The 27,785-nt window shown below is 44.7% G+C and overlaps 1 protein-coding gene across 1 annotated transcript; it reads left to right on the forward strand.

Moving 5' to 3' along the window:
* Positions 1–754: 754 nt before the first annotated feature.
* Positions 755–27,785, forward strand: Srsf4 (serine and arginine rich splicing factor 4). Its single transcript, XM_059255080.1, has 6 exons — positions 755–936; positions 18,596–18,738; positions 19,386–19,498; positions 23,796–24,010; positions 26,116–26,205; positions 26,338–27,785. The coding sequence occupies exons 1-6, from the start codon at positions 830–832 to the stop codon at positions 27,146–27,148; spliced, it is 1,479 nt and encodes a 492-aa protein (XP_059111063.1). The 5' UTR covers positions 755–829; the 3' UTR covers positions 27,149–27,785.

Below are 27,785 nucleotides of genomic sequence, written 5' to 3' on the forward strand. Positions count from 1 at the left end.
ACCCCAGCACTCGGGAGGTAGAAGCAGGCAAATTTCTGTGAGTTCCAGACCAGAATGTATGCCTGGTCTACATAGTGAATTCTATCTAGGACAGCCAGGGCAATAGAGCTTGTATCCAAAAAAAGAAAAGAAAGAAAAAAAAAAAAAAAACCCTGAGATGTAACTCAGAGGTAGAGCACTTGCTAACATCCGTGGGCCCTGAGTTCGATCCACAGCACCGCAAAATAGGACTGAATTTTTTTATTTGAACACTGTTTTACGTACCTAGTATCATAATTGTCAAAGATAACTCTACAAGGAAGATAAAGGAGGCTCAGAGACCCGAGAGAAAAGGAAATGGGCTCAAGGTCACGGATCCGCAAACTTCCCTTCGGAACGTTGAGACGCAAACCGCTCCGAAGCAGAAACAGTCCCGGAGAAAAGGACAAAGACCAGAACACCCGCTCGGCGCGCACCCGCGCAAGCACTTCCGGGGGAAGTGCCGACGCCACGCCGAGCTCGCGAGAAGACGTGCTTCAGCTGTCGCTCACCCGGCCAGGCCCCGCCCCGCGCCGGCGCGCCTCCAGAAAGGCCCTCCCCCCTCCCTCCCCCCCAGCCCTGGCCGGGCGGGAAGCGGGCGCGCGCTCCCTCCCGTTCCCCTCCGCCCGGGGGGAGGGGGAGGGCGCGGGCCGCGGGGGCGCGCGTTCTCGAGCTGCGTGCTCGCGTACGTCGCCGGGCTTCGGCTGCGTCCGTCCCGCCGCCCGCCCGTTACCGCCGCCGCCGCCGCGCTTTTCCTTCGCCGGCCGCCGCCTGAGGGGGGCCGGGGCCAGCCGCCGCCGCCGCCGCCGGGATGCCGCGGGTGTACATCGGCCGCCTGAGCTACCAGGCCCGGGAGCGCGATGTGGAGCGCTTCTTTAAGGGCTACGGGAAGATCCTGGAGGTGGATCTGAAGAACGGGTGAGGAGGGCGGCGGAGGGGCCGGCCGGGGGGCTGACAGGGCCGCGGCGGTGGCTGGGAGGCCGCGGGGACGCGAGCGCGGCGCTCTCCGGGCGCTAAGCCGCAGCCGGCCTCCTCTGCTCCGCCATGGCGGCGGCGCCTCGGGGGCGCGGGTAGGCCCGGCTCCCACTGCGCCTGCGCGGGCGGGGGTGGTGGCGGGATAATGGGGACGGCGGCCCGCGTTGGGCCGGGGCTCGGGGCGCCGGGGAGGCCTGGGTTTCTCTCGCTGGGCCGCGGGACCGAAGCCTGGTTCGTCTCCGGAGAGAGGCGGGCCTTTCCCGCTCTGGGGCTGCTGGGAGCAGACGAGGTTTCCGGCTCCCTTCTCCCTGGTCCCCAGCCTGACGGACCAGAGGGTTCCCGGCGCGTGTTTCTTGGGGACGGGAGCTCTGGCTTTTCTGTGTGCAACACTTTTTTTGGGCGGGAGACTCTAGTTTGAGGAGTGTAGTGACAGTTTCGAAAGTATCTTCTTGCCGCGCTGAAAGCCTTGCCCCGCTCCCTTTACGAGAGTAAATTAAAGTCCTAGCTCGTTATCTTGGGGGAGTCCGTACAGAGTTTCCACGTTGTGGTTTCGGTTCTCCAGCTTGCCAGAAAATGACTGCTGTTGTAGGATTTGTTGAGTGGGTAGTGGCCACCCTGGCTAGGTCTGCGTCGACTCCTGGTGCAGGTAGAGACACATCTCGAAATTGCCTACTTAACAGCTTTCCCCGTACGGCCGGACTTGTATTCCTAATCTGCTTTGGCAAAACTAGGGCTAGCAGAGGCTACCAGGTGCAGGGGAAACGGATGAGCTGTCAGGCCTGGAGAAGATACGAGCATATTTTGCTTGGGAGCTGAGAAATATCAGGTAGGACTTGAAAGACGTTAAGCAGCGGAACGGCATTGGAGGCACTAAACCTTGGGTGTTTGAGGAGTCCTTGGTTTTGTTGTCTGTTGTTTGTTTTGTTTCTAAGACTCTGCCGTTGGTCCAATGAGACCAGTAGTAACTGACATTTGAGAAGAAATAAACCTTAGTATGTATGAGTTGCACATGAGCCAACACGTTCTCAGACTGTCGGGATTTCGAATTGATACCTAGAAGAATCTCCGTGCTGAGAAGACTTCGATGAAATGTTTAGAGTACTAGATTCGCATAAAGGGTTTAGACAGTTTCTCATTTTGTTAGTGACCTTACAGTTCTTACAGAAAGTATTAGACAGCATGAGAAGTTTGCTTTTTTGTGGTACTTACCTTACATGTGAGAGATTAACCCCCTCCTCTTCCCCCTACAGCCCAAGTAAGTTGACAGAATAACTTTGGTGGGGAAACATGGGTTTTGGAAGCCAGATCGGTAAGAGTCAAATCCTGGGTACTCAGTTTAAGTTTCTTTGAGCAAGTGACTTAGTTTCTCTGAACCTGTTTTCTCATTCACTTGGTAGAGGAAGATCAGGCAGAATACTTTTGCTGTACACTGTAGTGAAGTCATCATTAGGAAGTATCTCAGCTCTTAAGTGTTTGATAACAGTATATTTGGTGATGGCTCTTTTCTCGGGGTGTGGATGAGAGTTGGAATAAGTCGATCAGATGTATTACTAAACCCCCCACAACAGGATGCACACATGTGCTCCTTGAGTCGAGGAAGGCGACAACTTCTGTTCCTGACTAAACTGGTAACAATTGACGTGCATTTGGAATCAAGGAATGCTGGTTCTCAGTTAAAACTCAGACAAGTAAAATGTGGAATGGTTTACTAAAATTGATTGTCTTTTTTTAACTGTTTATTTTATGTGCATTGATGTTTTGCCTGCATGTATGTCTGTGTGAAGGTGTCAGATCCCCTGGAACTGGAGTTACAGAGAGTTGTGAGCAGCCATGTGGTTGTTGGGAATTGAACCCAGGTCCTCTGGAAGAGCAGCTAGTGCTCTTAACTGCTGAGCCATCTCTCCAGCCCAGAATAAATTTTTCTTAAAATGAGCTTTGAAGTCTGGATTTACTAGGGCTTGAAATGAAGAAAGAGAAGTGTCCAGAAACATGTTTTAATTCATGAAGAGGTGGTCCACTGAGGACCAATTGTAAGATATCTTCTAGCTTGGGTCAAACCTCATGAAGGATCTAGAAATTTACCAGACTGGAAACTACTATTAAGAGTTTTTACAGCCGGGCGGTGGTGGTGCACGCCTTTAATTTAATCCCAGCACTCGGGAGGTAGAGGCAGGCGGATCTCTGTGAGTTCAAGGCCAGCCTTGTCTACAGGGTGAGATCCAGGACAGGCACCAAAACTACGCAGAGAAACCCTGCCTCAAGAAAACCAAAAAAGAGTTTTACACTGGGGGGCTGGTTAGGAGCACTGGCTGTTTTCCCAGAGGGCCTGGATTCAATTCTCAGCATCCACATGGCACTCACAACTAGCAATCCAGTTCATGGGAACTTGACACATTCTGGCCTCCTTGAGCACCAGGCAGGCATGTGGTGCACAGACATACATGCAGCAAACCATCCATACACATAAAAGTAAATTTAAAATAATAAATATAAAAGGTAAATAAAAAAGTTTTTTAAAAGAGTTTGACACTAAATTTTAAATCCTGAATAGAAGCAATCCAGGGGAGTGCTAAGAGGACAGACACACTTGGGACCCTCACTGCCTGAGTCTTTTAGAAACTCTGATTCTTAGATTGCCAAATGATGGATGATGTGCATGAAATCTATCATGATAGATCAAGGTTGGATTAAGGAATGGAAAGTATTTCTGAGATTTAAAGATAGGTGTGACAGGCATCTTAATTTCATACAATATGACATAGCATCATTCAGTAGCTGTGGGTGTAAGTTCATAGTCTTCATCCTGGGGTGATGGTGGACTTCCTTACAGGGAAGTAAGTGTCTGAATACTTCTGGATTGAAACTCTAGAATAGATTTTTAATTAATGGGGTTTTAAAGAATTGCTAGAGAGTTCACATTTGTTAAGGTGAGATATCTTGTAGGTGTTGGCAGATGGGTTGTGGATAAAGTTGAGAATTAATTAGGTCAGGGGTAACATACCTTATACTCGCAGAATAGAGTTTAAATCTCCAGGAAAGGATTTTGTGGCCTCTTGGAAGGAGGCACGCGTTTCCCTGCTTGCCACTTTATTATGCCAGGCAACCTGCCTCTGGTTTAGAGAACTTGGAAACAGATGGTTCTTCCAGGGACTACAGGTGTGATGCAAATCTCTCTGGGGCCATATTGACCATACATTTCTACCTGCCTCATAGTCCACCTGGTGCCACAGTGGGCAAGAGTGGACCAGATGGAATTCTGGGGGTTTCTCAAGGAAACAAAACCACTAGTGTTTTTTCCTGTCCCTTCAGCTTTATGGTGGCTTTTGTTGGCTTTGATTACATATAGAGTATATAGGTTTTCTTTTTTATTAATCACTTTGTTGTAAAATTTTCTCTCTTGCCACAAACATCTTAAAATTTCAGTCGCAGATCTTTTAATTTTTTGTGTAAAACTTACTGCATCCTTAGGTGATTGATTTACTTGCTTAGGAGCTAGAAGAATAAGTTCCCAAATCATTGAGGTTTTCTTTCGTTAGCCAGCTAAAGTCACACGTTAAAGTATTCAAGGAAAAGTGAGCTGTAAATGCCAGAGCTTGTATTTGACGTGATAGTGAAATGGTAGATGGCTAGTGTTTCAATAGAAAACTTTAAATTGGTGGTTGGTTTTTGTTTTGTTTGTTTTGTTTTTCATTTCCAGTATTACTTGGTAGGTTTTGTCTTTACCTTTGTTTAAAACTAGAGTGGTATGAAGCTCATGGTCTGTGTGTTTTAAAACTCTTGCGGTGAGTTAGGTCCCTGTTGTGTTTCCCCATCGTAATCAACACCACTGGACCTTACTTGCTGAGAGGAATGCCTGCCACCCTCAAAACCTACACAGGCGTTTTCTCAGTGGACTGAAGCCTTCTCAGGAGCTTGCTCTTTAGAGGGAGAATGAAGGAAGTCTAATTAAGCTAATGTTACAGGTTAGGGGTTTCTGGTGAGTTGAGCCACTGCCAAATAGCAGGTGAATGCTTCACCGTTCAGTGATGACGCAAGGCTATGCTTTTCCCTTAACAAAGCCCCACTACGCCACTACCTTAAGATCCTCTTCCAGCCTTAAAAGTAGTGTGCCACTTGAACTGTGTCTTTTAAGCTTTTGAATCTGGTCAGGAATTAATCATATTTTACTTTATCTTCAAAATACAATATATTTTTCATTATGACAGTTTTACATGATTCACTTTTTTCTAACATAGAGGAAAGGGGACAAAATGTCATGTGGAGATGATCCTGCCTGCATTTGGGGCACGTGACCTTTTGTCACATCTACATCTTTCACACATATATTTCTTTCTTCCTTTCATTTTTGGTTTTTTTGAGACAAGGTCTCACTGTGTAGATCTGATTGGTGTCAAACTCAAAAAGAGATCTGCTACCATGCCCAGCTATACATACATGCGTGTGTGTGTGTGTATATATATATATTTCTTTTCCCTCTCCCCACCCCTTTTTTTTCTTTCTTTTTTCAACCAACTTGGGGTCATGTGACACATTATTGCCTGTTTGCTTAAAAGCCTGACTGTCCGTTTTTGTGAATATTCTCTAACTCCAACAACCTGCCTTGTATGGTGTGTTGTATTATGCTAGGGATCCAGCCCCAGGCTCCATGCATCATAGACAAGTCACTCTATACTGAGCCATACCTACAACCCCTGCAATATGACTTTATAATGAAGCTATAGAATTGCTACAATATGAATTCTATTTAGGGTATATAATTAAAGTTAGGTTAGACATTTGGATTGTTTATTGGTTTTCACTATTTTATACATATGTGGCACTGGAAAATATGCTTTATGTAAAACTTTTTACACATTTTTAGGATTGGGGCATAAAAATATAAATGCGTTTTTATGTTTTCTGATGGCCCTTGATTTCCAAGCCAATCGGTTTTGTTTTGTTTAATTTTATGTATACCAGTGTTTTCCCTATATATATGTCTGTACAGCGTGAGTGTCTGGTGCCAAAAAAGGCTGTCAGATCTCCTGGAAATGGTGTTACAGACAGTTGTGAGCCACCATATGTATGCTGGGAACGGAAGCTAGGTCCTCCAGGAAGACAGCCAAAATGTTAGTAACCACTGAACCATCTCGCCAGCCCCAAATATTTTTTACTTCCCTTGTTTAAGAACTCTTTGTTTTCTGAATTTTCAACTAAGCTGTATTATACTGTTTTGAGCATTGTGATTATTTTTTTTTCCATTTAGCCTACCAAGTTAAGAACTTTACAAAGTAACTTTTGACTTAGAGATTATGTGCAGCTTGTAGGTAATTCAGACAATGTAAAAACTAGAGAGGAAGCTGGGTGGTGGTGGCACATACCTTTAATCCCAGCACTCAGGAGGCAGATCTCTGTAAGTTCAAGAGATTTGGATAAGTTCCAGGACAGCCAGAGCTGTTACACAGAGAAACCCTGTCTCGAAAAACAAACCAAAAAAACAAACAGACAAACAAACAAACAAAAACAGAAAGGAGATGTTAAAGGTCTTTTGAGGCTTTAGGGTAATCCTAACATTTAGGGGGTGAGGCAAAATGATTGTGTGTTCAAGGCCAATCTGGACTACATATTGCAGGTAGACCCTGTCTCTTGTTGCCAAGGCTGGCCTTAAACCCACTGTAATAGCCTTCTGATGTCCCTGCCCTTTCCCTCCCAAGTGCTGGGATTCTGGATATGGGCCACCTTATCTATTTGATGCCGGGGTCAAAATCAGAGTTTCATGAATGCTAAGCAAACACTCCCAGCTAGTACATCCCCATGTGCTGTGTGCCAATTTGTCTTTGTCTTGTGTAATTTTCTTGTTATATTGAAATCTTCACTGTTGGTTGCCTAAAATTCCTTGTCTAGCTGAGTTGTGCTTTGTCTAAGCTATTCCCCTAGGTTGTCCCCTAATTCTAGCTGTTATAAATAAACCTTTGTTGGATATCCTGCATGAAAACCTTTTTTTTGGCATTTTGTCTTAAGACATATTTCATGGAATAAAATTCATTAGTCCCAGCGGAAATGAACACACAAAGGTCTTAATGCATGGTGGTGCAGACTTTTAATCCCAACAGGCAGAGGCAAGCAAATCTCTGTGAGTTCCAGGCCAGACAGGACAACATAGTAAGATTCTATCTCAAAAACAAAAAGAACCATACCAGTTACAAGAACACCAGCAGAAGCTAAGAATGCACACATGGCCACCTCACCGGCATTGAGTCATGGTACTGTTTAACATCTTTGCTGCTTGAAGCTGGATGTGGTGGTGGATAGATAGTCCCGGCTATAATCAGGTGAAGGCCAGTCTGGGCAATGAAATGAGTCCTTGTCTCAGAAAGAAAGAAAAGGCAGGGGGTGGGGGGGTGTAAATCTAGTCTCAAAAACAAAAATCTAGCCAGGTGTGGTGGCATGTGCTTGTAATCCCAGCACTTGGGAGGCAGAAGCAGCAGAATCAGGAGTACAGCAAAATGTCTGTGACTCCTCAGGGAGTTTGAGGGCAGCCCAGGCCTGTGAGACTCTCTCCTTAAAAAAGGAAAGGACAGGACAGGACCCAGATGAAGTAGTGTTCTGTCATTGTTTTGGTAGTCATGTAACTATTACAGATGCAGTGGATCTTCTTATGTTACTTCTTCCCCAAAACATGAGAGATTTAAACTCTTCTGAGAAATCAATATCAAGAAACAAGACTATACTTTAAATTATATCTAAACATTGCTAACATAAATTACCCTGGCTCCAGTTCTCTCTTCTTGGGTGCCAGACTCCTGGTTTGTGTTATGAATAAACATTACATGTAATTATTTGGTCAAGACATTTTAAAACTCCAGTCTTGGTGTCTCATTCCTCTTTTTCTCATTAAGATGACAACACAGATGTGAGGGCTGGGAGAAGATCTCTTCTCAGCACATAGTGTAGACTGGATATCGTGTGTGGTTTGGGCTCCTGGAGTTTTGGGAATGCTTCCAGGTAACCTAAACAGAAAAAGTGCTCCACGGATCTGAGAGAATGTCGGGAATGGCAATTATCATGTGTGAGCTAACGCTGAACTCGAAAAACAGTGGAAAACATTAACAGCTTGCATTTGTATGGTGTCTCTCTCTTTTTAAATCCATTTATGGGGGTGGGGCGTGCCACAGCACGTGTGGAGATCACAGGAAGACTTTTGGGAGTCAGTTCTCTCCTTCCACCTTGCCGTTTCCCAGGATTCAACTCAAGTTGTCAGGCTTGGTGGAAGACGCCTTTGCCCACTGTCCCATCTCACCAGCTGTATAGTTTCTATTTCAACTGACTGTATCAGAGCACTTTGTAAACGAGTGGTATCCCTAGTTTGTGCTAATATGGAAACTGAGGCATGGGATTGACAAACCAAAATTACAGAATGAATTTTTGAAAGCTCTGGAAACTGCAGGTCATTTTTTGTTCACATGCCAGCTATAGCATTGCTGTGACAGTCAGGCTCTCTGCTGTTGTTCCTTTCCTGCCTGAAGAGGCAAATCTGGGTTCCCTGTAGTCTTCTAGAGGCTTCTACTAAACCACTGAACCTAAAGTGACACAGGCTATGCTTATAATATTGGCCTTGGGTAGAGAATGGATGGGGAGTCCTAGGTTAATGCTCCTCAGGCTTCTCTGTCATGGCCACCTGGGCTAGGATATGTCTGTGTCAGCACATAGTTCAGTGTTTTCCCTACAGCCTCTGATCTTAGAATAGCCTTCGAGTGAAGGGCCGGATTGTGCTCTGGATTTACATAGCCATATTTTAAAGCAAGGCCGGGTAACTTTTCTGGGCTGAGGTGAAAGTCCCAGGCTAGAGGTGATAGCTAATGCCAGGCATGAGAGCTAATGGTAGAAGAGCCCTCCAAGAACTAGAGAGAAGAGGGGACTGAGGAGAGCTTTGAAAGCAGCCTGGCCAGATGGTCAAGACTCGACAGGCATCATGTGGTCCAGTGAGGCAGTAGATCTAAAAGAACTTGAAATTTTTGTTTAAATAATAAAATGGCCAGTTTGGGGAAAATGTATCTCCAAGAAATAGCATTGGCATCTAACAATTGTAATGAAAAAGAATAGACAGCTACCCAGGGGCAGTTAAGATGGACTTGTAAACAGCCAAGGTGGTCCCAGAGGCGTAAGCTTTGCGAGCTTAACACCTTACAACCTGCTCCCTGTGTTGTTTAGAGGATGAACCGGCTTTGTGTGTGGTTTTAGCGTGGATTTGGGTAGCACTGTTTGTTAAGTGTATCCTTGTGGTGAGTGGACATAATGGACATAAGTGGTGCATGTTATTTTGTGTCCCAAGAGATGTGTTCTAAACTGGTAATAATGAGGTCAGTAAACTTGCATTTAGTTTGTGGTTTGAGCTTCATAAACTTTAGTGTGAGACTTTTTAAGTGTCAGAAAATTGAAAAAGAGACACAGGTGTAATTTTGGGCCCCCACTGCTTCATATTCCTTTAAGGAAAGCAGCTTTTTACTCTAAAACAACTATTTAGTAATGACAGAGAGGTTATGGTTAGTATAATTTGATCTACAAATTATTTACTTACAAATGTGTTGCTTTCTAGGCATCCCATTCCTAGGCTAAGAATATGGTAAGGGCCCAGGGAAGCAGTTTAGCACACTCGGCTCTTTTAACCGTGCTGCTTCAAGGGAGGTGGCACATGACTTTAATCCTGGCACTCAGGAGGCAGAGGCAGGTGGATCTCTGCATTCAAAGACAGCCTGAACTACAGAGTGAGTTCCAGGACAGCCAGGGCTACACAATCCCTTGTACCATTGAGCCAAACCACCACCAGCCTGCTGTATTTATTTTTTTAAACAGTTTAGGATGATGGAAGCAACTTGGCAGATAGCCCATCAGAACAATTACAAAGTAATACTTTAAAAATCTACTTACTCTGGAGTAAGTTTTACTTAGTTTTTTTTATAGTGTTTCTATTTTTCTCACCTCAGTATGTGAATATTCCTTGAGGTGGTCTGGTATCTGCATGCACTGTGGCTTAAGACCCAAACTTGGGTTGGGGATTTAACTCAGTGGTGGAGTATTTGCCTAGCAAGCCTAAGTCCCTGAGTTCAGTCTCCAGCCAAAAGTCAAAACAAACCCGGAGACTTGAATTTACCTATTTCTTTGTCATTTTTTTTTCATCAAATAGTCTACTCCATGTTAGTCATTTTTCATTGTTGTAACTACATACCCAAGCAAATGAACTTAAAAGAAGAAAGACATGTTTTAATTTGCCATTTTAGAGGTTTCAGTCCATGCTCAGCTGGTTCCTTGGCTGTGGACGTTTGTTAAGGAGAATGTCTTGTCAATTGGAACCTGTGATGATAGAGACTGCTCACCTTTGATGACCAAAAGGCAGAGAAACAAGGGGAAAAATCCTCCAAATACATACTTCTGATCTATGTCCTCCAAAGTTTCCACTACTTCCTAATAATTTCATCAGATTATGAGTTGAATTAATCCATTGATGAGGTCAGAGCCCTTCAAACTGTTGAAATTCTTGTAGTTATTTTTATTTCCACTAGTAACTTAGTAGAAAATATTTACAACTTAATAGAATTCACACACTCCAGTTACAGATTGGCATCTCTGCCTTTACTGTGCTCATAGCTGTGGTCAGCATATGGGCATTTGTCCTCTCATGCCTGTGCTCCTGGAGCCCCTATTTTTCCAGATGCTCCTGTTAAGGACTACTTTCTGTTGGTCTGAGAGGTGGCAGAACCTGATGGGGTGTACACTTTAGGTTAGGATCGGAGTTTGAAGAATCTCAGAATTTTGAGTAGCCTTGGCCAGACCCAGCAGCAGCTCCAGATCTTAATTGTCTGTCTAGGAGATGGCAATAGACCTCAAGAGTTGGGAAGACAGAGTAACGCAATGAGTGCTTCCTGTAATGCTTGACACATTGCAAGTCATAGAAAAATAGGAGTTGGCTAATGAAAGGAATTTGAAGAACGAGTCCTAGTGGGGTGGACTAGCTTGGAATTAACATTAAATCAGGTCTTAGATGTTGTATCATCCATTGCTGCTGACGTTGTTGTTGTATTTGGAAGTCTGTAAACCTAGTATTTGACTTCTGGCCCATTTTTTCTCCTCATATTCATGCATAAATACAAATATTTTGGTCCCAATTACCATTCCTTTGCAAAACTAATTAAATGTATCCTTAAGAAATATCTTTGGTGACCACTCATGTCACCACAACTAGATCCAAATATCTTTAGCCTTATCTAATTTTTGCTGATCCTTAGAAGCAAAGACAGACTGCAGGGGTTGATGCGGGACCTCCAGAATGGAGATTGCACAGAATAATCTTATTTTTCCTCTATTCTTCTAGTCTGTTATGTTCTGAACCCACACATGTTTTCGGAAGGACCAGATGGCTGACACTGGCTAATGGGAACCAAAAGACAAGAGTGAAAGTAACCTGGTTGTCTCATGCCCCAGCTTAGAGTGCTTCACCCTACCCCAAGACCAATGTCCTTTTTCTCTGGAGACTTCACCCTGCTGTGCCAAAAAACTGCTACCACCTGGCTTATCTGAGGTTAGATTATGGTTAAGTCAAGCAGCAGTACTTATTAAATAGAAAAGATTCTCTTCGGGACTGTGGGGAACAAGAGAAGCCTTTCAAAGGCTTTGGGATCTGTGGCTTAAAGCTGGGATTCAAGAGACCTGGGCCTGGGTTCACCTCTAGCTCCACCACTTAAATGCTCCCTGACCATGAACAAGCTGCCTGGCCTCTCCATGCCTTAGTTATCTCATCATGAGTGAAAATAATAATTCACTCTTCGAATTTATTATGAATAACAAATGAAATGTTACAGATAAAGTACTTCTTTACTATGAGCCAAGCACTATGCTAGATACCCAATAGGTGCTATTCTTTATTATGTGAAAGCCCCATAGTTGATAAGTACAAACAAAAAGAAACAAGGCTTGAAAAGAAGAATATTGCCTTGTAAGACATAAAACTGATGGAAGCTCTAGAGAAATGGCTGGATGAGCATCAGGCACGCAAGGTTCTGAGGCTTCCTGAAGGAGGTGCTTCTCGGCCATAAGTAAGAAGGTTGAAAGTATTCAGCTTGTATAGTCTTAAGTGTTGAGAAGTACATAAAAATATTAGGAGGCATAGATTTCTAAGCAACAGAGTAATTTTGCTGCTGGCTTTCGCCACTACAACACAAGAGACAAGTTGCCTGAGTGTAAATAGCTGTAGTCTGGAATTGTGATCAGACAGAAACAGTCCCAAGGACCCAGCACAATGAGAAAACTAGCAAACTTGGCAGTAGACGCGGTGGAAGCAGAGGAGAATAGTCAGAAATGATTGCAAGGTTGTTGGGAGTGAGTCAGGTGATCGGGGCTCTGGAAGAGAGAAATCATGAGGTAGGTTTTCTTCTTTGAAGGTGGGGAAAGATCAAGTGCAGACTGAGCTGTGCCAACCGTTTGCAGACCAGGAATCCACACTAGCTCTAATCAGAGAGCTCTTGGTGTGCGGGAACTGCCAGTTTGCCGACGTGAAAGAGCCCCAGGCTGGGTAATGGTGAGCCCTGAAGTCGCACCCCAGCTCTGCCACTGAGTGAGCACGGGTAAGTCTTCCACCTTCTCCGGTGGCCTTGATGGCCCTCCCTCCTCTGAGACTAAAGAAAGGGAGGGCAGAAAGCCAAGAGCAGCCTCCTTCCTGTCTCAGAATAGGAAAGGGTCTCAGGAACCTGCTCCTGGAGCAGCAGTTGCCACTGTGGGTTGTAAACTCCCACAGTCACTGCGGAAGTCACCTCACACCCATGTCCACTGATGCTAAGCAGTAAATATGACACTGGTTAATGTGCTGTGAGGGTCTGGCTGCTGGTGCCCTGGAATGCTGCACACTTGTGGAATCAGGGCAGTTACACTGTTCTCATTCACACGCTTCTCTAAGTTGGCCTCACCTGAGCACGAGAGTTGGCTGTAGAACTGTCTTTGTTCTACGGGTTTCTGTGCACTTGATGCAGCTACCGAGAATTACTCTGTACTGTCCTGTCAATGTACCCTTTAAGCACCTCTTAAGACCCAAGTTGGCTGAAGCCTAGGATCTACTGAGTGCTTTGAAAGAAAGCTGTTTGATTCCTGTTCACTGAATACCATTTCTTTCAGGGCAGATTTAAGGGCTCTGCCCTCAAAATACAGTGCTACTGACTCTAGATTGAGGGTTCAAGCCACCCTGTGGGTTAACTTCAACAGATGAAAATTTTTCCTTGGCTACAGCAACATCCCTAATCCTGACCAGCCATGGAGAGGTTCGGTTCTTACAAGGAAAATGAGTGAATGTGGGAATGGCTCACCACATTGGGAAAGCAAAACTCACATCCTGCTGATGGTTGGCTGAGGACTGTCATGTCCACATACAAAGAAAAGCATGTGGCACAGTTTTAGGACAAAGGTGAGCAGAGATCCACTGTGGAAAGGGGAACATTTTCCTTACTGAGAGACCGCCCGAGGCATGCTCCTCGGTAAGCAGTGTTGGTGGGTGTCTGCAGTCGCATGGAGGCTTGCTTTCCCTGCTCCTTGTATCCACTCCCCAGCAGCACCCCCTAGTCACACCTGCTCAATTAGTCATGGAGTAGCTCATCTCCAGACCAGCCATGCTTATCATTTCTCCCTAGGCCTGTTCTCCAGTCTCTGATGAGCGAGGGTGTTTGGAAGACACAACCCTAAACTATTCTGAGGAGGGTGAGATAAGTGGCATCCTCTTCATTAGAACATAAAGGAAAATGCAAACCTGGTGGTGGTCAGGACCTTTGATATTTAAAGTACTGGGGTCAGAGAAAGCCTGTTTGGCGGCAGTGTGAACTTGGGTGATAACTCTTGCAAGAAATGTAATGAGCATTTCTAAAATGGACATCTTAAGAGACCTTGTATTGAAATCAATATGTCATTCCAGTTGTCCTTTCTCAGTTTGACCAATAACCTGAGCAGTACATCAGCTGTGCATGAGGAAGACTAGAGCATTGCACAGGAGTAAGAATGGACCAAAATCTGAGCAGCCATGGGTGTGACATGGCTTTGCTTTATGCTGTCCAGGTACCCCACTGGACTTGTTTCAGAGTCGTAAAGCTCCACAAAGGAGAAGGGGTACCAGCCCCCCGCCCCCATTCTTTTGACTATTTGTCAGGATACACCCAGACCACGGGAAAACCCTTTGGGAAGAGGCAGTAGAGAAAGACTGAAGGAAGATGTTTGGTTAATCGAAGTGGTGTGTGTGTGCGATAGTGCTTACACATAGCATAAGGGCCAGCATGAAGGACTGCCACCCTGGAGGAAGTTGAGGTGTAGGTTTTTAAGCAGTCTCTGCTAGATGGGGCCTGCACCTAAGTTCCTTCCCCCCAATTCCTCACACTCATCAGTCTCACACTAGAGTCTCTTTAACCATGTTCTTAATACAGCAGTGGCAGGTTAGAGTTAGAGAAATGTAGCTGTCCAAGTCGTGTTTGTGAGGCTCACAGCTCCCACAGGTGCTTTGTAATGTGATTAAAGTCACATGTATGCCTCAGATCCCTCCCAACCTGCACAGGAAATTCCAAAGAAGAGTTTTGTTGTTGTTTTTTGGGTTTTTGAGAATTGTCATGTTACTTGCTGTAAAGTACAAAGCGGGTGGTGTTCAAGTTAATATTTAATTTTAGAAATACATTTATTAGCTGTGCAGTGGTGATAATCCCAGCACTCGGGAGGCAGAAGCAGGTGGATGTCTGAGTTCGAGGCCAGCCTGGTCTACAGAATGACTTCCAGGACAGCTAAGGCTACACACACACAGAAACCCTGTCTCAAAAAAAACAAACAACAAAATTAAAGAAGAGGGGTGCAGGTTGGTTTTTTAAAAATCTGATACTAGAAAGATTTGCTTTTCAAAGGTAGGAAAGTTCAGCTGAAGGACTGCTAAGGTATTTAAAACTAATTTGGGACCCACAGTTTTAAAAAATACCTTAGACAATAAAATGTTAAATTTATTCACTCATTTATCGTACTCTTGATGTTGAGACAAACCTTAGTTGTATGTAGTATATACTCTTATTTGACAATTAGGCACAAACAAGTAAAATCAATTTGCTGTGGAGTTCATTCTATACAGAACCAGGCCTATAGCCAGACTGGGGCTTGCTGACCATCTTAATATAGTTGTGAGTCAGAGCTCTGCACACCAGCCCTGCTGAGTTTTTCATGAGAGTTCTTTAACTTTTGTGCCTCAGTTTCTCATTTGTGAAACAGGGTTTCTGGTACCTGGCTCTTGAGTGCTATGAATAAGGTCACATTGTTTAGAATAGTGGCCTTATTAGAATGACTAGTAGGTGACATTTTATTACTTACCCAGGATGCTGCCTATTCAGGGGCCCATTCACTGGACCTGCTCACAGAAAGCAAAGATGAGTGAACATACATTTTAGTAGAAACACACTGACCTAGTGTTTGTTCTGTCCTCAGAACCAGAATTCCCCACCATTTCTGCTTTTTCTCTGGATTTTTTTGTGATTTCAACTCCATCCAGTATGCCAGTGGCAGAGAGAAGTGACAATCTGATGATGTCTGATTCTCTCCAAAGAGGTTTTTAAGCTTTCCACAGAGGAATCACCAAGTTTTCCTGTGAAATTAAATGCACCAAAGTCAGCTATTTGAATAAGTACCCCCCATACTAAATGACCCCCGTGGAGTTTTTAGAAATAAATATTAGGAAAGATTACAGGGGCCATTTTCCTCTGGCATCATAAATTGTCCCTACATCCTGCTTCAGCCTCAGTGGTAGAGACTGGTCTGTCTGAGCACTGATTTATGTTTAAGTGACTGTGCCTCCCCTAAATAGGTGTCACTGCTTTCCCTGAACAGTCACGTGACTCTGCATGTAAGCCATAGAATGGGGTGGTCTCTGCGGAGAGCTGCATCACACAAGGGTCTAGGCTGAAGCTTCACTGAGCCCACAGCAGCTGGGCTCCTGGTTCATTTGCCCTGCAGAGCTTAGGGTCTTGGATTTTGTGATTCTGTGATTTGTAATTATAAAGCTTAAGTGTTTGGGGAATTTTTTTTTTTTTTTTGATTTTCCTGTAATTTGTTTAGTCTTTAGGAGTCGGTGCTGTTGTGACCTCACACTAAGTCATATCCGATCATTGACGGGTACTGAGCCATTGGGTACCGTTGAGAGAGAGAAAGCCATCTCATGCTCATGACAAGTGTTCTTGCCCATCCTTCTACTTGGTGTCTGCTTCTCACCTGGTGCCAAGGGCAGTGATTAGCATGAGCAGAGGAGAGCAGAGCAGGTCCAGGACTGCTCTGCACAGTTGCAGACAGGACCATACTTTGTTCTTTTTGATATTTTATAATCTTTCTAAATAGATCCTAAACCAAGACGAAGTAAAGTAGTGTTGGATTAGTTGGGTTTTTTTGTTTGTTTGTTTGTTTGTTTTTTAATCTGCTTTTTGAAAAACTTTACCTTGCTAGGTATGGTGGCATATGCCTTTACATGGGAGGCAGAGGCAGGTGGATCTCTGAGTTCAAGGCCAGCTAGGGCTATAGTGAGACCTTGTCTCAAAGAAACAAATTATCACTGTTAAATAATCATTTCCCTGGTGACCCATTTTACCTAGGAAGAGGAAAGGCAGCTGCAATATAGTGTCTGTTAAGGGTTTTTAGTGACAGGCCATTTTGAACATGAGTGGTTAGGAAGGCTTTATTTATTTATTTATTTATTTATTTATTTATTTATTTTAAGATTTATTTATTTATTATGTATACAGTGTTCTGCCTGCATGCCAGAAGAGGGCGCCAGATCTCATTATAGATGGTTGTGAGCCACCATGTGGTTGCTGGGAATTGAACTCAGGACCTCCGGAAGAACAGCCAGTGCTCTTAACCACTGAGCCATCTCTCCAGCCCAGAAGGCTTTATTTTATTTGCCTTGACAAATGGAACAGCATGCTTCCTTAAGACCATTCTTACTAATCTCCTGATTCCAGCCTGTGGAAGCCTGTTTAAAGGACTCCACAGAGCTACATAGGCAGGTGTTCGGAAAACACTTCCTGTTAAGTAACTAGGTGTGTCTTACTTTGTTTCACTTTTTTTTTTAATGGAGATTTTTTCCTAAAAGTTTGAATGCCACTTAGACATTTTAGCATAAAGAACCCTCTAAAATAAAAGGGGGACCTCCAAGATGGCGCAGTGGATAAAGGCACTTTCTGCCAAGGCTAACTACCTGAGTTCAATCCTTGGGACCCATGTAGTAGAAGAAGAAAACCAACTCCTCTCACAAGTTGTCCTCTGACCTCCACATAAGAGCCATGATGCACACATTTAAAAAACTAACAAACTGTGATTTAAAAAATTAACTCTCCAAAGCTTGACCTGGACCTTGTCACCTTGAGAGATTTGTTTGGAAAGAACTCTTTAGTAAAGGTGAATTTCAGCAATTTTGTATTCTCATTTGACATTTTAACTAGTACATTACAAACTCAAGAAACTAGACTAGGTCTACACAGTGATATACACCTGTAATCCCCACAGAGGTGTCGCTGAGTTCAGGGCCAGCCAGGGTTCCACAGTGAAGCCCTGCCTCCCCCCACAGAAAAAAAAAAAACCCTGAGATTTTTGTTATTCCACAAGTCTTGTGGCCTGTGTCCAGTGTCACTGTGTTTAAAGAGGAACACCGTTTGCACTGTATGCACAGCTCTCAAGAGTCTGATGAACTGGCTTGTAACTCCTTTGTGACTGGGCAGGATCTGAAGGGTGACTTTGGTTTTTAAATACAGACTGTTCACAAAGCAGGCCTTTCATAGACCAAACTAAGTCTTCGTTCGAGGGAGTTTAACCTCCTTATAAGTATTTTTAAGACTCTGTACTTTACTTAACAGACTGTAGTCTATAGCAGGCATTAAAAGGATTTGGGGGGTGGTTTCCCCTATCTGTATTAAACCACTGTAACTCCTGTTTGAAAGTACCTAGTAATACAGTGTACAGACACTTGTACAGTTGTATGTAGACCACTCCAGCCTATCTCCAGACACCATGGAAATGAGCTTGGACTCCCACAAGGAAGTAAGCAGCTCCAGATGTTTTTCTCCAGTAATTTCTAGAATAGTTCATTCATTTGTGACTGATTTGTTTAGGTAGAAAAACAGGAACTTTCCAAAAATAACAAAGACTTGACACAAGAGACTTCAGATACTGTGACTTTTACCCACTTTACTTTGAACATGACTTAACAGTTAATAAAACAGTGCATCAGTGGAGGCCTAGCTGTACCTAAGGTACACTTGTAAAACTGCAAGAGGGTGAGTTTTCATGTGGGGTTTAAAATATCACAGATCAAGTCCTGTGAAGTTCAGAGTTTTGATTTCTTAAACCAAGCAGCCCTTGAATGTATTTGCTGCTGCTTCCTGCTAGACTTTACTCAGCCTTCCGGCTCTTGAAGTTGCCTGTCGGCACCAGACAAGGTGGTTTTGGCTACAAAAAAGAGAAACTTGGCCCTTAGTTTGCAACCCCCAGCCTGTGCTAAGCATGAACCTCATTGATTTCTGACATGTTAATGAAATTGGCCACCAGTGGTGCTAACCAGATCTTGTTTGCTCTCTTGTAGGTATGGTTTTGTGGAGTTTGATGATCTGCGTGATGCAGATGATGCTGTTTATGAACTGAATGGCAAAGACCTCTGTGGTGAGCGAGTCATTGTTGAGCATGCCCGAGGCCCACGTCGGGATGGCAGTTACGGTTCTGGCCGCAGTAAGCATTTGAAGGACATATTTGTATCTTTTAAAATACAGAATTGCAAATGAAAATTTTAATTCTCAACGGCATGAATTTGTTTTAATACTTTATAATGTTTGATGATGTTTGTTTTCCTCTGTAATGCAATTAATTGTCTGACATAATATTTAACAAAGACCTCAATTTTAATTAAAAGAATCCTTTGAGGTTAAGATGACTTCCTCTTCCATTTGCTGCCCTTGGTTACCTTTCCGTGAGTGGCCCTTGGCTGACCAAAAATAGGAATCCAGTCGTACTCGATTAGACCTGGGTGGTGAGGATCCTTTAGATACAGATGACATTGGTTTCTTTTTTTTTCCCTGTGAAATATTCACAAAAAATATAGTCACCATGGGTAATAATAGTAACTGATTTAATAATTTGCTTTTTCTAAATTGTTATCTGTTAATTTATACATGCAAGTTTTAAAATAGTATTAATTGGTGAATATGTGTGCCTATAACATACTAAATTTTTCATGTTTAAACTCTAGAAACAGGTGAGGCTAAAGTTAAAATATGCATGCTCTTGTTTGGAGGGCGGCATTAAGTTAGCTATCGAAGAGTGTATGCTGTGTCATCTTTCTACACTTTAGTAATCTTGTCTTTCTGAACTTTCTAAAGGTGGATATGGTTATCGAAGAAGTGGTCGAGATAAATATGGTCCTCCTACTCGCACAGAGTACAGACTTATTGTAGAGAATTTGTCAAGTCGGTGCAGCTGGCAAGACCTAAAGGTTTGGGCCTCATTAATTTCCTCAGCTAAGGTTGGGCTTGGGTAAGAGTAGGAAATAAGTCATTTATGCAAGCCTGGGCATTCACAGTGTAATGAGTTACATACTTAGAAACCACCAGAGCATTGGGCAGTTCTGCAGATAAAGGTCCTATAGGAATGCAAAAGGCATCTAAGCACCACTCCTGCTTTACATATGAGGAGGCTAACTGCTCCAACGAATCATTTGTGTTACTTGGAGTTTTTCATTGCAGACAGTGTTCTAGGGAGGGAATGGGGTGGGGTTGCATAGAAAAAACTAAAACAACCCATGTTTCTATAAACCTGGCCGGAGCATTGCAAACCGTCAGCTTCCAGTGTGGGCCACCACAGTGAAACTGTTCAGCCTGTGTTCTTTTATAAGATTTGTTTCTCAGTCAGGTATGGTGGTATGCATGGATAAGCAGTCAAGACAGGAACATCCGTGAATCTGAGGCCAGCTAGGGCTACATAGTGAGTTCCAGAACTGAAACCTTATCTCAGAAAGGGTGTGGGGAATCAAGAAATACTTATTGTGGGCTGGGCAAGGTGTCGTCTATGTCTTTAATCCCAGCATTTGGGAGGCAGAGGCAGAGGCAGAGCTCTTAAAAGTTAAGGCCAGCTGGGACTACATAGACCTTCCTCAAAAAAAGGAAGGAAAGAAACATTTAGTCTGAAAGGGTTTTGGCATCAAAAATTAAGACCCAGGGTTAGGGGCACTAGAGAGAGCCATTAAGAACACTGGTTGCTCTTCCAAAAGATCCAGGTTCAATTCCCAGCACCCACATGGCAGTTCACAAGTGTCTAACTCCTGTTCCAGGGAATCCTACAACCTCACACACATACACATAGGCAAAACACCAATGCACATAAAAAAAATTAATTAAAAAAAAAACTTAAAAGGCCCAGGGTTGGCTTGGGATATAGCATGGTGATAGGCACTTACCTGGCTGGCACATAACACTCTGGACCGAAGCTCAGCACCACAAGAATGAGAAGTTAAGTTCTCATGCTGCTGTGGCTGTTCAGGTTGCCCGAGTTAGCTTCTTGAGAACAGTGTTGGTTTTCAGTCTTGGTAGGACAGGAAACGTGCTGAGTAGTGTCTTACTTATTAACCTGATGGTCTTAGAACAAATGAAAGGGGTGTTCTGTTTCTTTTCTTTCTTTTTTTTTTTTTTTTAAACCAAAATGAGTTGAGAAAAGAGTAACTAGGAATTAGGAATTCTTTACATTCTTGTTATCTTTAGGTTTTTGAGACAGGGTTTCTCTGTGTAAACCCTGGCTCTCCTAGAACTTACTCATTAGACCAGTCTGGCCTCCTCTGCCCCTGAGTGCTGGAACTAGGTATGTGCTGCCACTGCCCAGCCAAAATGGAGTTTTAATGTAATTTTAACATAAATTTCTTTTTTGGTTTTTTTGAGACAGGGTTTCTATGAGTAGCCCTGACTGTCCTGGAACTCATTCTGTAGACAAGGCTGACCTCTAACACACAGAGATCCATCTGCCTCTGTCTCCCAAGTGCTAGGATTAAAGGTATGTGCCTCACCACCGCCCAACTCATAAATTTCTTTTGTACTAAAAATTGAACCTTGCACATGCTGAGCAAGTGCTATACTACTGAGCCATATGCCCAGCCTTCTCTCCCTTTTTGTGCAGGGGGGAAGGGGAGTATGTTGACAGAGTCTCACTGTGTAGACCAGGCTGGCCTTGAACTCGTCTAGAGACTACCAGCTTCTGCCTCCTGAGTGCTGGGATTGAAGGTATGCATAACTTTGCCTTTTTTGAAGTTAATTTTCACTAAATTTCCTAGGCTGGCCTTGAATTCACTCTTTAGTTTATGCAGGCCTTGGACTTACCCCTCCTGAATAGTTAAAATCACAGGCCTATATCACCAGGCTCAGCTTTTAGAGTTACTACTAATTTCTATTCAGAGTTATTAAAACAAATTTTTAAAGTCTAAAGGGTCCTAGGTGTAGAAAATATTGGCTATTAATAAGGAAATGAAAACACTAAACAAATTAAAGGTATCTTATTCTTTAAAATCTATAATTTGGGGCTGGAGCTATGGCTCAGCAGTTAAGAGCAGTGGCTACTCTTCCAGAGGACTCAAGTTCAATTCCCAGCACCATGTAGTAGCTCACAGCTGTCTGTAGCTCCCCCAGGGAATCCAGTGCCCACTTTTGGCCTCCTTGGACACCAGGCATGCACATGGTGCACAGACATACATGCAGGCCAAACACCCATACACATAAGTAAAAATAAATAAACCTTTTTGTTTTCAAGACAGGGTTTTTTTTTTATAACCTGGGCTGTGTTAAGTTCCATACATTTATATCGCATTATATAAATTGAGTTGGAAATGTTTAGCATATTGTTGCCATGGAGATTTGGCAGTTTCACCCATACAGTGGAGTAGGATTAAGAATTTGGAAGCCGGGCCGGGCGGTGGTGGCGCACGCCTTTAATCCCAGCACTCGGGAGGCAGAGCCAGGCGGATCTCTGTGAGTTCGAGGCCAGCCTGGACTACCAAGTGAGTTCCAGGAAAGGCGCAAAGCTACACAGAGAAACCCTGTCTCAAAAAAAAAAAAAAAAAAAAATTGGAAGCCAGGCAGTGGTGGCTCACACCTTTAATCCCAGCACTCCGGAAGGAGGTTGATCTCTGTGAGTTGGAGGCCAACTTGGTCTACAGAGTGAGTTTTAGGACGACAAGGGCTATGCAGAGAAACCCTGTCTCAAAAAAAAAAAGAAAGAAAGAAAGAAAGAAAGAAAAGAAAAAAATAGTTCCAGAGGCAATTCCATTGTTTGCCTGTGTAGCCTGGCTGTCCTGGAACTCACTCTGTAGACCAGGCTGGCCTTCAACTCCTCTGCCTCCCCAAGTGCAGGGATTAAAGGGATGCGACACCACACCTGGCTAAGAGTAACAGGGTTTACTCACAGCCATGATATGTCTCTATTAACCCTCCCCAACTTTGCTTCATTAAAAAACAATTCCAGCCGGGTTGTAGTGGCACACACCTTTAATCCCAGTACTCTGGAGGCAGAGGCAGGTGGATCTTTTTGCAATCAAGGCCAGCCTGGTCTGCAGATCGAGTTCCAGGACAGGTTCCAAAACTACACAAAGAAACCCTGTCTCAAAAAACAAAAAAAAAACAATTCCATACTGGATTCTTACTGCTCTGTTTCCTTACGAATACCTCACTGACCTTGAGCAGTTAAACAAGTTTGTTGAAATTTACTGTCCATATCTGTAAGTTGGGTACAGTTCTATCTGCCTGTGTGGTCATAATTAGGAGTAAGCACTTTAAACACGGTTAAACATTGGCTGTGGAGCTGCTGCTAGGAGCCATCTATTAGCCTGAAGAGGTGGCTCAGCAGTTAAGAATACTTGCTGCTCCTTAGAGGGGCTGGTCACCACCCCTGCACATCTCTGAAGGTGCACCCACATGGTGACTCAAAGCAGTCAGCTGGGCATGGTATTAATCCCAGCTCTCAGGTAGATCTCTGAGTTTATAACTGGATCCAGGAGACCCAACACACTCTTCTGTCCTCTCTGAGAGCACCAGGCACACATGTGGTACACAAACATACATGCAGGCAAATACTCATACACATAAATTAAAAATTAAAAAATAGTAGCACTTGCCCAGCCTTTCACCAGTACCTTCACCCTCATTCTGTCAGAGTAATCCCATTTTGGTCTAAACATGACTAATGACCACATTCACTTAATCATGTCCTAGTTTGGATGGCTCCCAGCCCTTTATCCAGAACCCATACTTCTGCAAATAAGTCAAATAAATTCTGTGCAGAGTCATTCTTGATTGGATTATGAATAAAGGTCAAAATCTAGGTGTAACCTCCACTCTTGACAATTGAGAAACCTTCAGAACTGTGCAGGGATGGTGACCAGGAAGATGATGGACATTAAGACACTGACAGACATGGCATAAAATGGCAGTGTTTACAAACTTGATCAGGACAGAACTCAACAAAATGAACACAGACCACAAATGTCTATTAAGTGTGTTACATACTGACACTGGGATTTAGCTGAGGCCCTACTTCTTCAATTCTACCCAGAGTCAGCCCTCTCAATCCCTTCCTCTACTCCTTTGTTCACACATCAGCTCTGGCTCTGGTCTCTGCCTGGACCACACTGACTCCTGAGAGACAGTGAGGCCCGAGGCCTGTGGCCGTGAAGGACCATGGGTTATTCTACTGCCATGCCACTTGCGCCATAGCTGCGGCTGGCGTATGCACTTCAACTTGTGTCTTTTCTTTAGGATTACATGCGTCAGGCAGGAGAAGTGACGTATGCAGATGCTCACAAGGGACGGAAAAACGAAGGGGTGATTGAATTTGTGTCTTACTCTGATATGAAAAGAGCTTTGGAAAAGTTGGATGGAACTGAAGTCAACGGCAGAAAAATCAGATTAGTTGAAGACAAGCCAGGTTCTAGACGGCGCCGGTCTTACTCCAGGAGCCGGAGTCACTCAAGGTACTGTTGACATTGTGAGTGGGCACTCTACAGTCATTCACCAGCTAACATGGGCAGTGCACTCCTCCTCTCCTTTCGGGTTCTCAGAGCTTATTCCGTGTGGGTCAGTAACTCGGGACTTTGAACCGAACATTTATTTGTGAAACTCTGGAACTCTTACATCACAAATGCAAACAGAAGTAAAGTCCTCTCGGAGGCAGGACTCAAGGCTCTCACCTTTCTTCTGGAGAGCTGAGTCATAGCCTGGGCTAGAAGCAGTGTGGCCATGGTGCCTGTGCTTTCTCTTCTGATGAACAAGGCTCAAGAGTGGAGATCACCGGCCAGACCTGACCCACCTCCACTGGAGAAAACAGGCAGTGACCCAGCACAGCCAACCCAGGGTCAGTAAGGACCCTTGTGGAGACAGAGTTCACAGGGTACACAGGGCTGTCTCTCTAGCAGGTGAAGGCCTGGGTGAGGGTGACTTTCCCGGAGTAAAGAGCTACAACTTTTCATACATTTGTGTTGAAGTGAGGCTGTCTCATGAATTTTCCCACAGTTTAGATTTCCTGTGAACTCAAGGCTAGGGCTTGCAACGTTAAAGACGGGGCTCATTTCAGCAAGGCTATGGCCTTAGTAGTGCTCTGTGCCTAATTCCTCTCATACTGTAAGTAGCAGCTGTGTTTACTGAGTAATGTCTAGAAACAACAAATGGTGTCTCTGGATGAATTCTCTCTGGTGGGCGGGGTCCACTGCGGTCGTGATTCTAGTGCTCAGGTTGATTCTGTCAGCTGTCACCAGAGCCCTGTGTCTTCAGTCTCTGTTTCTTTCCATCCAAATGCACTTTACTGCTTCCCCATACCTTTCCTCATGGTCATTTCCAGACCTCAACGTTGAAAGACCAGTTTGGGCCGGGCGGTGGTGGCGCACGCCTTTAATCCCAGCACTCGGGAGCCAGAGCCAGGCGGATCTCTGTGAGTTCGAGTCCAGCCTGGTCTACAGAGCGAGATCCAGGAAAGGCGCAAAGCTACACAGAGAAACCCTGTCTCGAAAAACCAAAAAAAGAAAAGAAAAAGAAAGACCAGTTTGAATGTGTTTGCAGTATCCTGCCTTGTTTTCTTTCCTTACTTTGTAATCATTACAGACTGTTAATGTTTATGCTGTCTTTAAAAGTTAATCATAAGTTACAGCACTTACCTAAATGTCCCCAAGAACACAGACAATACATACTGTGTCTACCAAATATCAAAGCCATATTCATATTTACCTGGTTGCTGCATAGATGTCTCTATGCTGGAGTGTTTCCTGGCCAGGGTCCAGCTCAGTCATGTAACAGAAGTTGTTAAGTCTCTTTAACCTGGATCATTCCCACCTCTGTCTTGGACTCCAGCACTTGGATTACAGGCATGCACACTGTGCCCAACTGTTGTGTGGAGCAGATGGTTTTTGATTGAAAAAATGTCTTGGTTGACTCTAGACAGCCTCCTTTTTATATAATTAAAATTCTTTGTGTATGGGTGTTTTGCCTACATGTATGTCTGTATTGTGTGCACCTGGTACCTGTCAAGGCCAGAAGAGGCATCATGAGTCCTGGGATTGGAATTATAGACCATTGTGAGCTGCCATGTGGGTGCTGGGTGTCAAACCTGGGTCCTCTGCAAAAGCAGCCAGTGGTCTTAACTGCTGAACCAGCTCTTCAGCCCCTCTAGACAGCCTTTTCTTGGCAATCTTTGTTTGTTTTATGTGTATGAGTATTTTGCTTTGCATGTATGTCTGTGTACCATGTCCATGCTTTGTATCTGCTGAGGTCAAGGAGAAGGGTATTAGATTCCCTGGAACTGAAGTCACAGATGGTTGTGAGTCACCATGTGGGTGCCGGGAATTGAACCCAGGTCCTCTGCAAGAGCAAGTGCTCTTAAACACTGAGCCAGCTCTTAAGCCCCTTGTTGGTAATTTTAACTTTTCTTTTTCTAACTTGTGTGGTGGTACACACCTTTAATCCCAGATCTCAAGAGGTAAGGCAGGTGGATTTCTGTGAGTTCAAGGCCAAGTCTACCTAGCAAGTTCCAGACCAGCCAAGGTTAATGAGGCCTTGTCTCAAAAAAGTTCATTTTTTCTTTCCACAGGTCTCGCTCTCGAAGCAGACATTCCCGGAAGAGCAGAAGCCGAAGCGGCAGCAGCAAAAGCAGCCATTCAAAGAGCCGATCCCGATCCAGGTGGGCCTGCAGCTTCCCTTGTCCTGGCCGCTTCCATGCAGTATGTCGAGCCCCGCGTGCCCTGTGCTCTCTCCACTCCCTGACTTGCAGGGGGTCTAGTCAGCTGTTCTCACCCAGCACTGTGTCTTCCAGGTCAGGTTCCCACTCCCGCAGTAAGAGCCGCAGCCGCAGCCAGAGCCGCAGCCGCGGGAAGAAGGAGAAAAGCCGGAGCCCTAGCAAAGACAACAAGAGCCGCAGCCGCAGCCGCAGCCCGGACAAGAGCCGCAGCAAGAGTAAAGACCATGCCGAAGACAAGCTCCAGAATAACGACAGCGCTGGCAAAGCCAAGAGCCGCAGCCCCAGCCGCCACGACAGTAAGAGTCGGAGCCGGAGCAAGGAGAGGAGAGCAGAGGAGGAGAAGCGAAGGAGTGTGAGCAGGAGTCACAGCCAGGAGAAGAGACGCAGCCAGGAGAAGAACCTTCTTAAGAGCCGGAGCCGGAGCCGGAGCAAAGGGGGCAGCCGCAGCCGCAGCCGCAGCAAAAGCAAGGATAAGCGGAAGGGCAGGAAGAGAAGCAGGGAAGAAAGCCGCAGCCGCAGCCGCAGCAAGAGCGAGCGCAGCCGCAAGCATGGCAGTAAGCGTGACAGCAAGGTCAGCAGCAGCAAGAAGAAGAAGGAGGACACCGACCGCTCCCGGTCACCATCCCGCTCGGTGTCCAAAGAGCGGGAACATGCCAAGGCAGAGTCTGGCCAGAGGGAAGGCCGGTCTGAGGGCGAAGGTGCAGGCCCCAACCCAGAGCCCCGAGCCAGGTCAGGATCCACTTCCAAATCCAAACCTAGTCTCCCCGCAAAGTCGCGCTCCAGGTCAAAGTCAGCTTCCAAAACGCGCTCTCGGTCCAAGTCTCCATCCAGGTCTGCTTCCAGGTCACCCTCGCGCTCTAGATCCAGGTCCCACTCAAGGTCCTAACTGGCTCTGCCACGCTGGAACTGCCGAGAAGTCTTTTGTACATGTTGGTAGCCGTAGCACAAGAGTGAAGTAGAACACCCTCACTGCTGTACATTTAACTCCCCGAATGGTGTGTCTCCAATTGTTCAATCTCAGTGCTTCCTCGGTACCGCCTCCTGGCGCCAGGTCTCCCGCTCCACTGAAAAGCAGCTCCTCAAACCTCCCTTTACTCACAGTAGGACATCCAAACGCCTTGGCTCTCGGGCCTGGCCATGGCTAAAGGGAGCTCGGCACCGGACGGCTTCTCGGGCTGGAATGATGGCATAGGTAGGTGTGGTGAGTTCAGCCGTTTGCCCTTGAATCGATGCCCTTTGATGTATGCCACGTAGTGAAAGTGCAAGTCTTCAGTTTCCCGCCACTTTGGTTCCTATTTCTGGACTTACCAACGTTGTGAATAGCACAGTCAAGAGAAATTGATACCTGCATAGCCCATAGGAAGTAAACTGTAGAGTCCATATTCTGGTATTGTGATTATATTGTTTTATATTACAAAAGAAAAGAATTTTTTTTAATTTTATTTTTCCCCGTCTTGCAAAGTATAGTGACCCCTGTTTCCATTAAATTTGAATAAAGACTATTTTTGCTTGACAAAATTTCA

Source organism: Peromyscus eremicus, chromosome 2, assembly GCF_949786415.1.
Source record: "Peromyscus eremicus chromosome 2, PerEre_H2_v1, whole genome shotgun sequence".
Classification (NCBI taxonomy): Eukaryota; Metazoa; Chordata; class Mammalia; order Rodentia; family Cricetidae; genus Peromyscus; species Peromyscus eremicus.

Bases quoted from the DNA above. Each gene is read 5' to 3' on its own strand.
- Srsf4 (XM_059255080.1), top strand. From the start codon at position 830: ATGCCGCGGGTGTACATCGGCCGCCTGAGCTACCAGGCCCGGGAGCGC. The intron at 18,739-19,385 runs GTAAGCATTTGA...AACTTTCTAAAG, and splicing joins CAGTTACGGTTCTGGCCGCA to GTGGATATGGTTATCGAAGA. The intron at 19,499-23,795 runs GTTTGGGCCTCA...TCTTTTCTTTAG, and splicing joins GCAGCTGGCAAGACCTAAAG to GATTACATGCGTCAGGCAGG.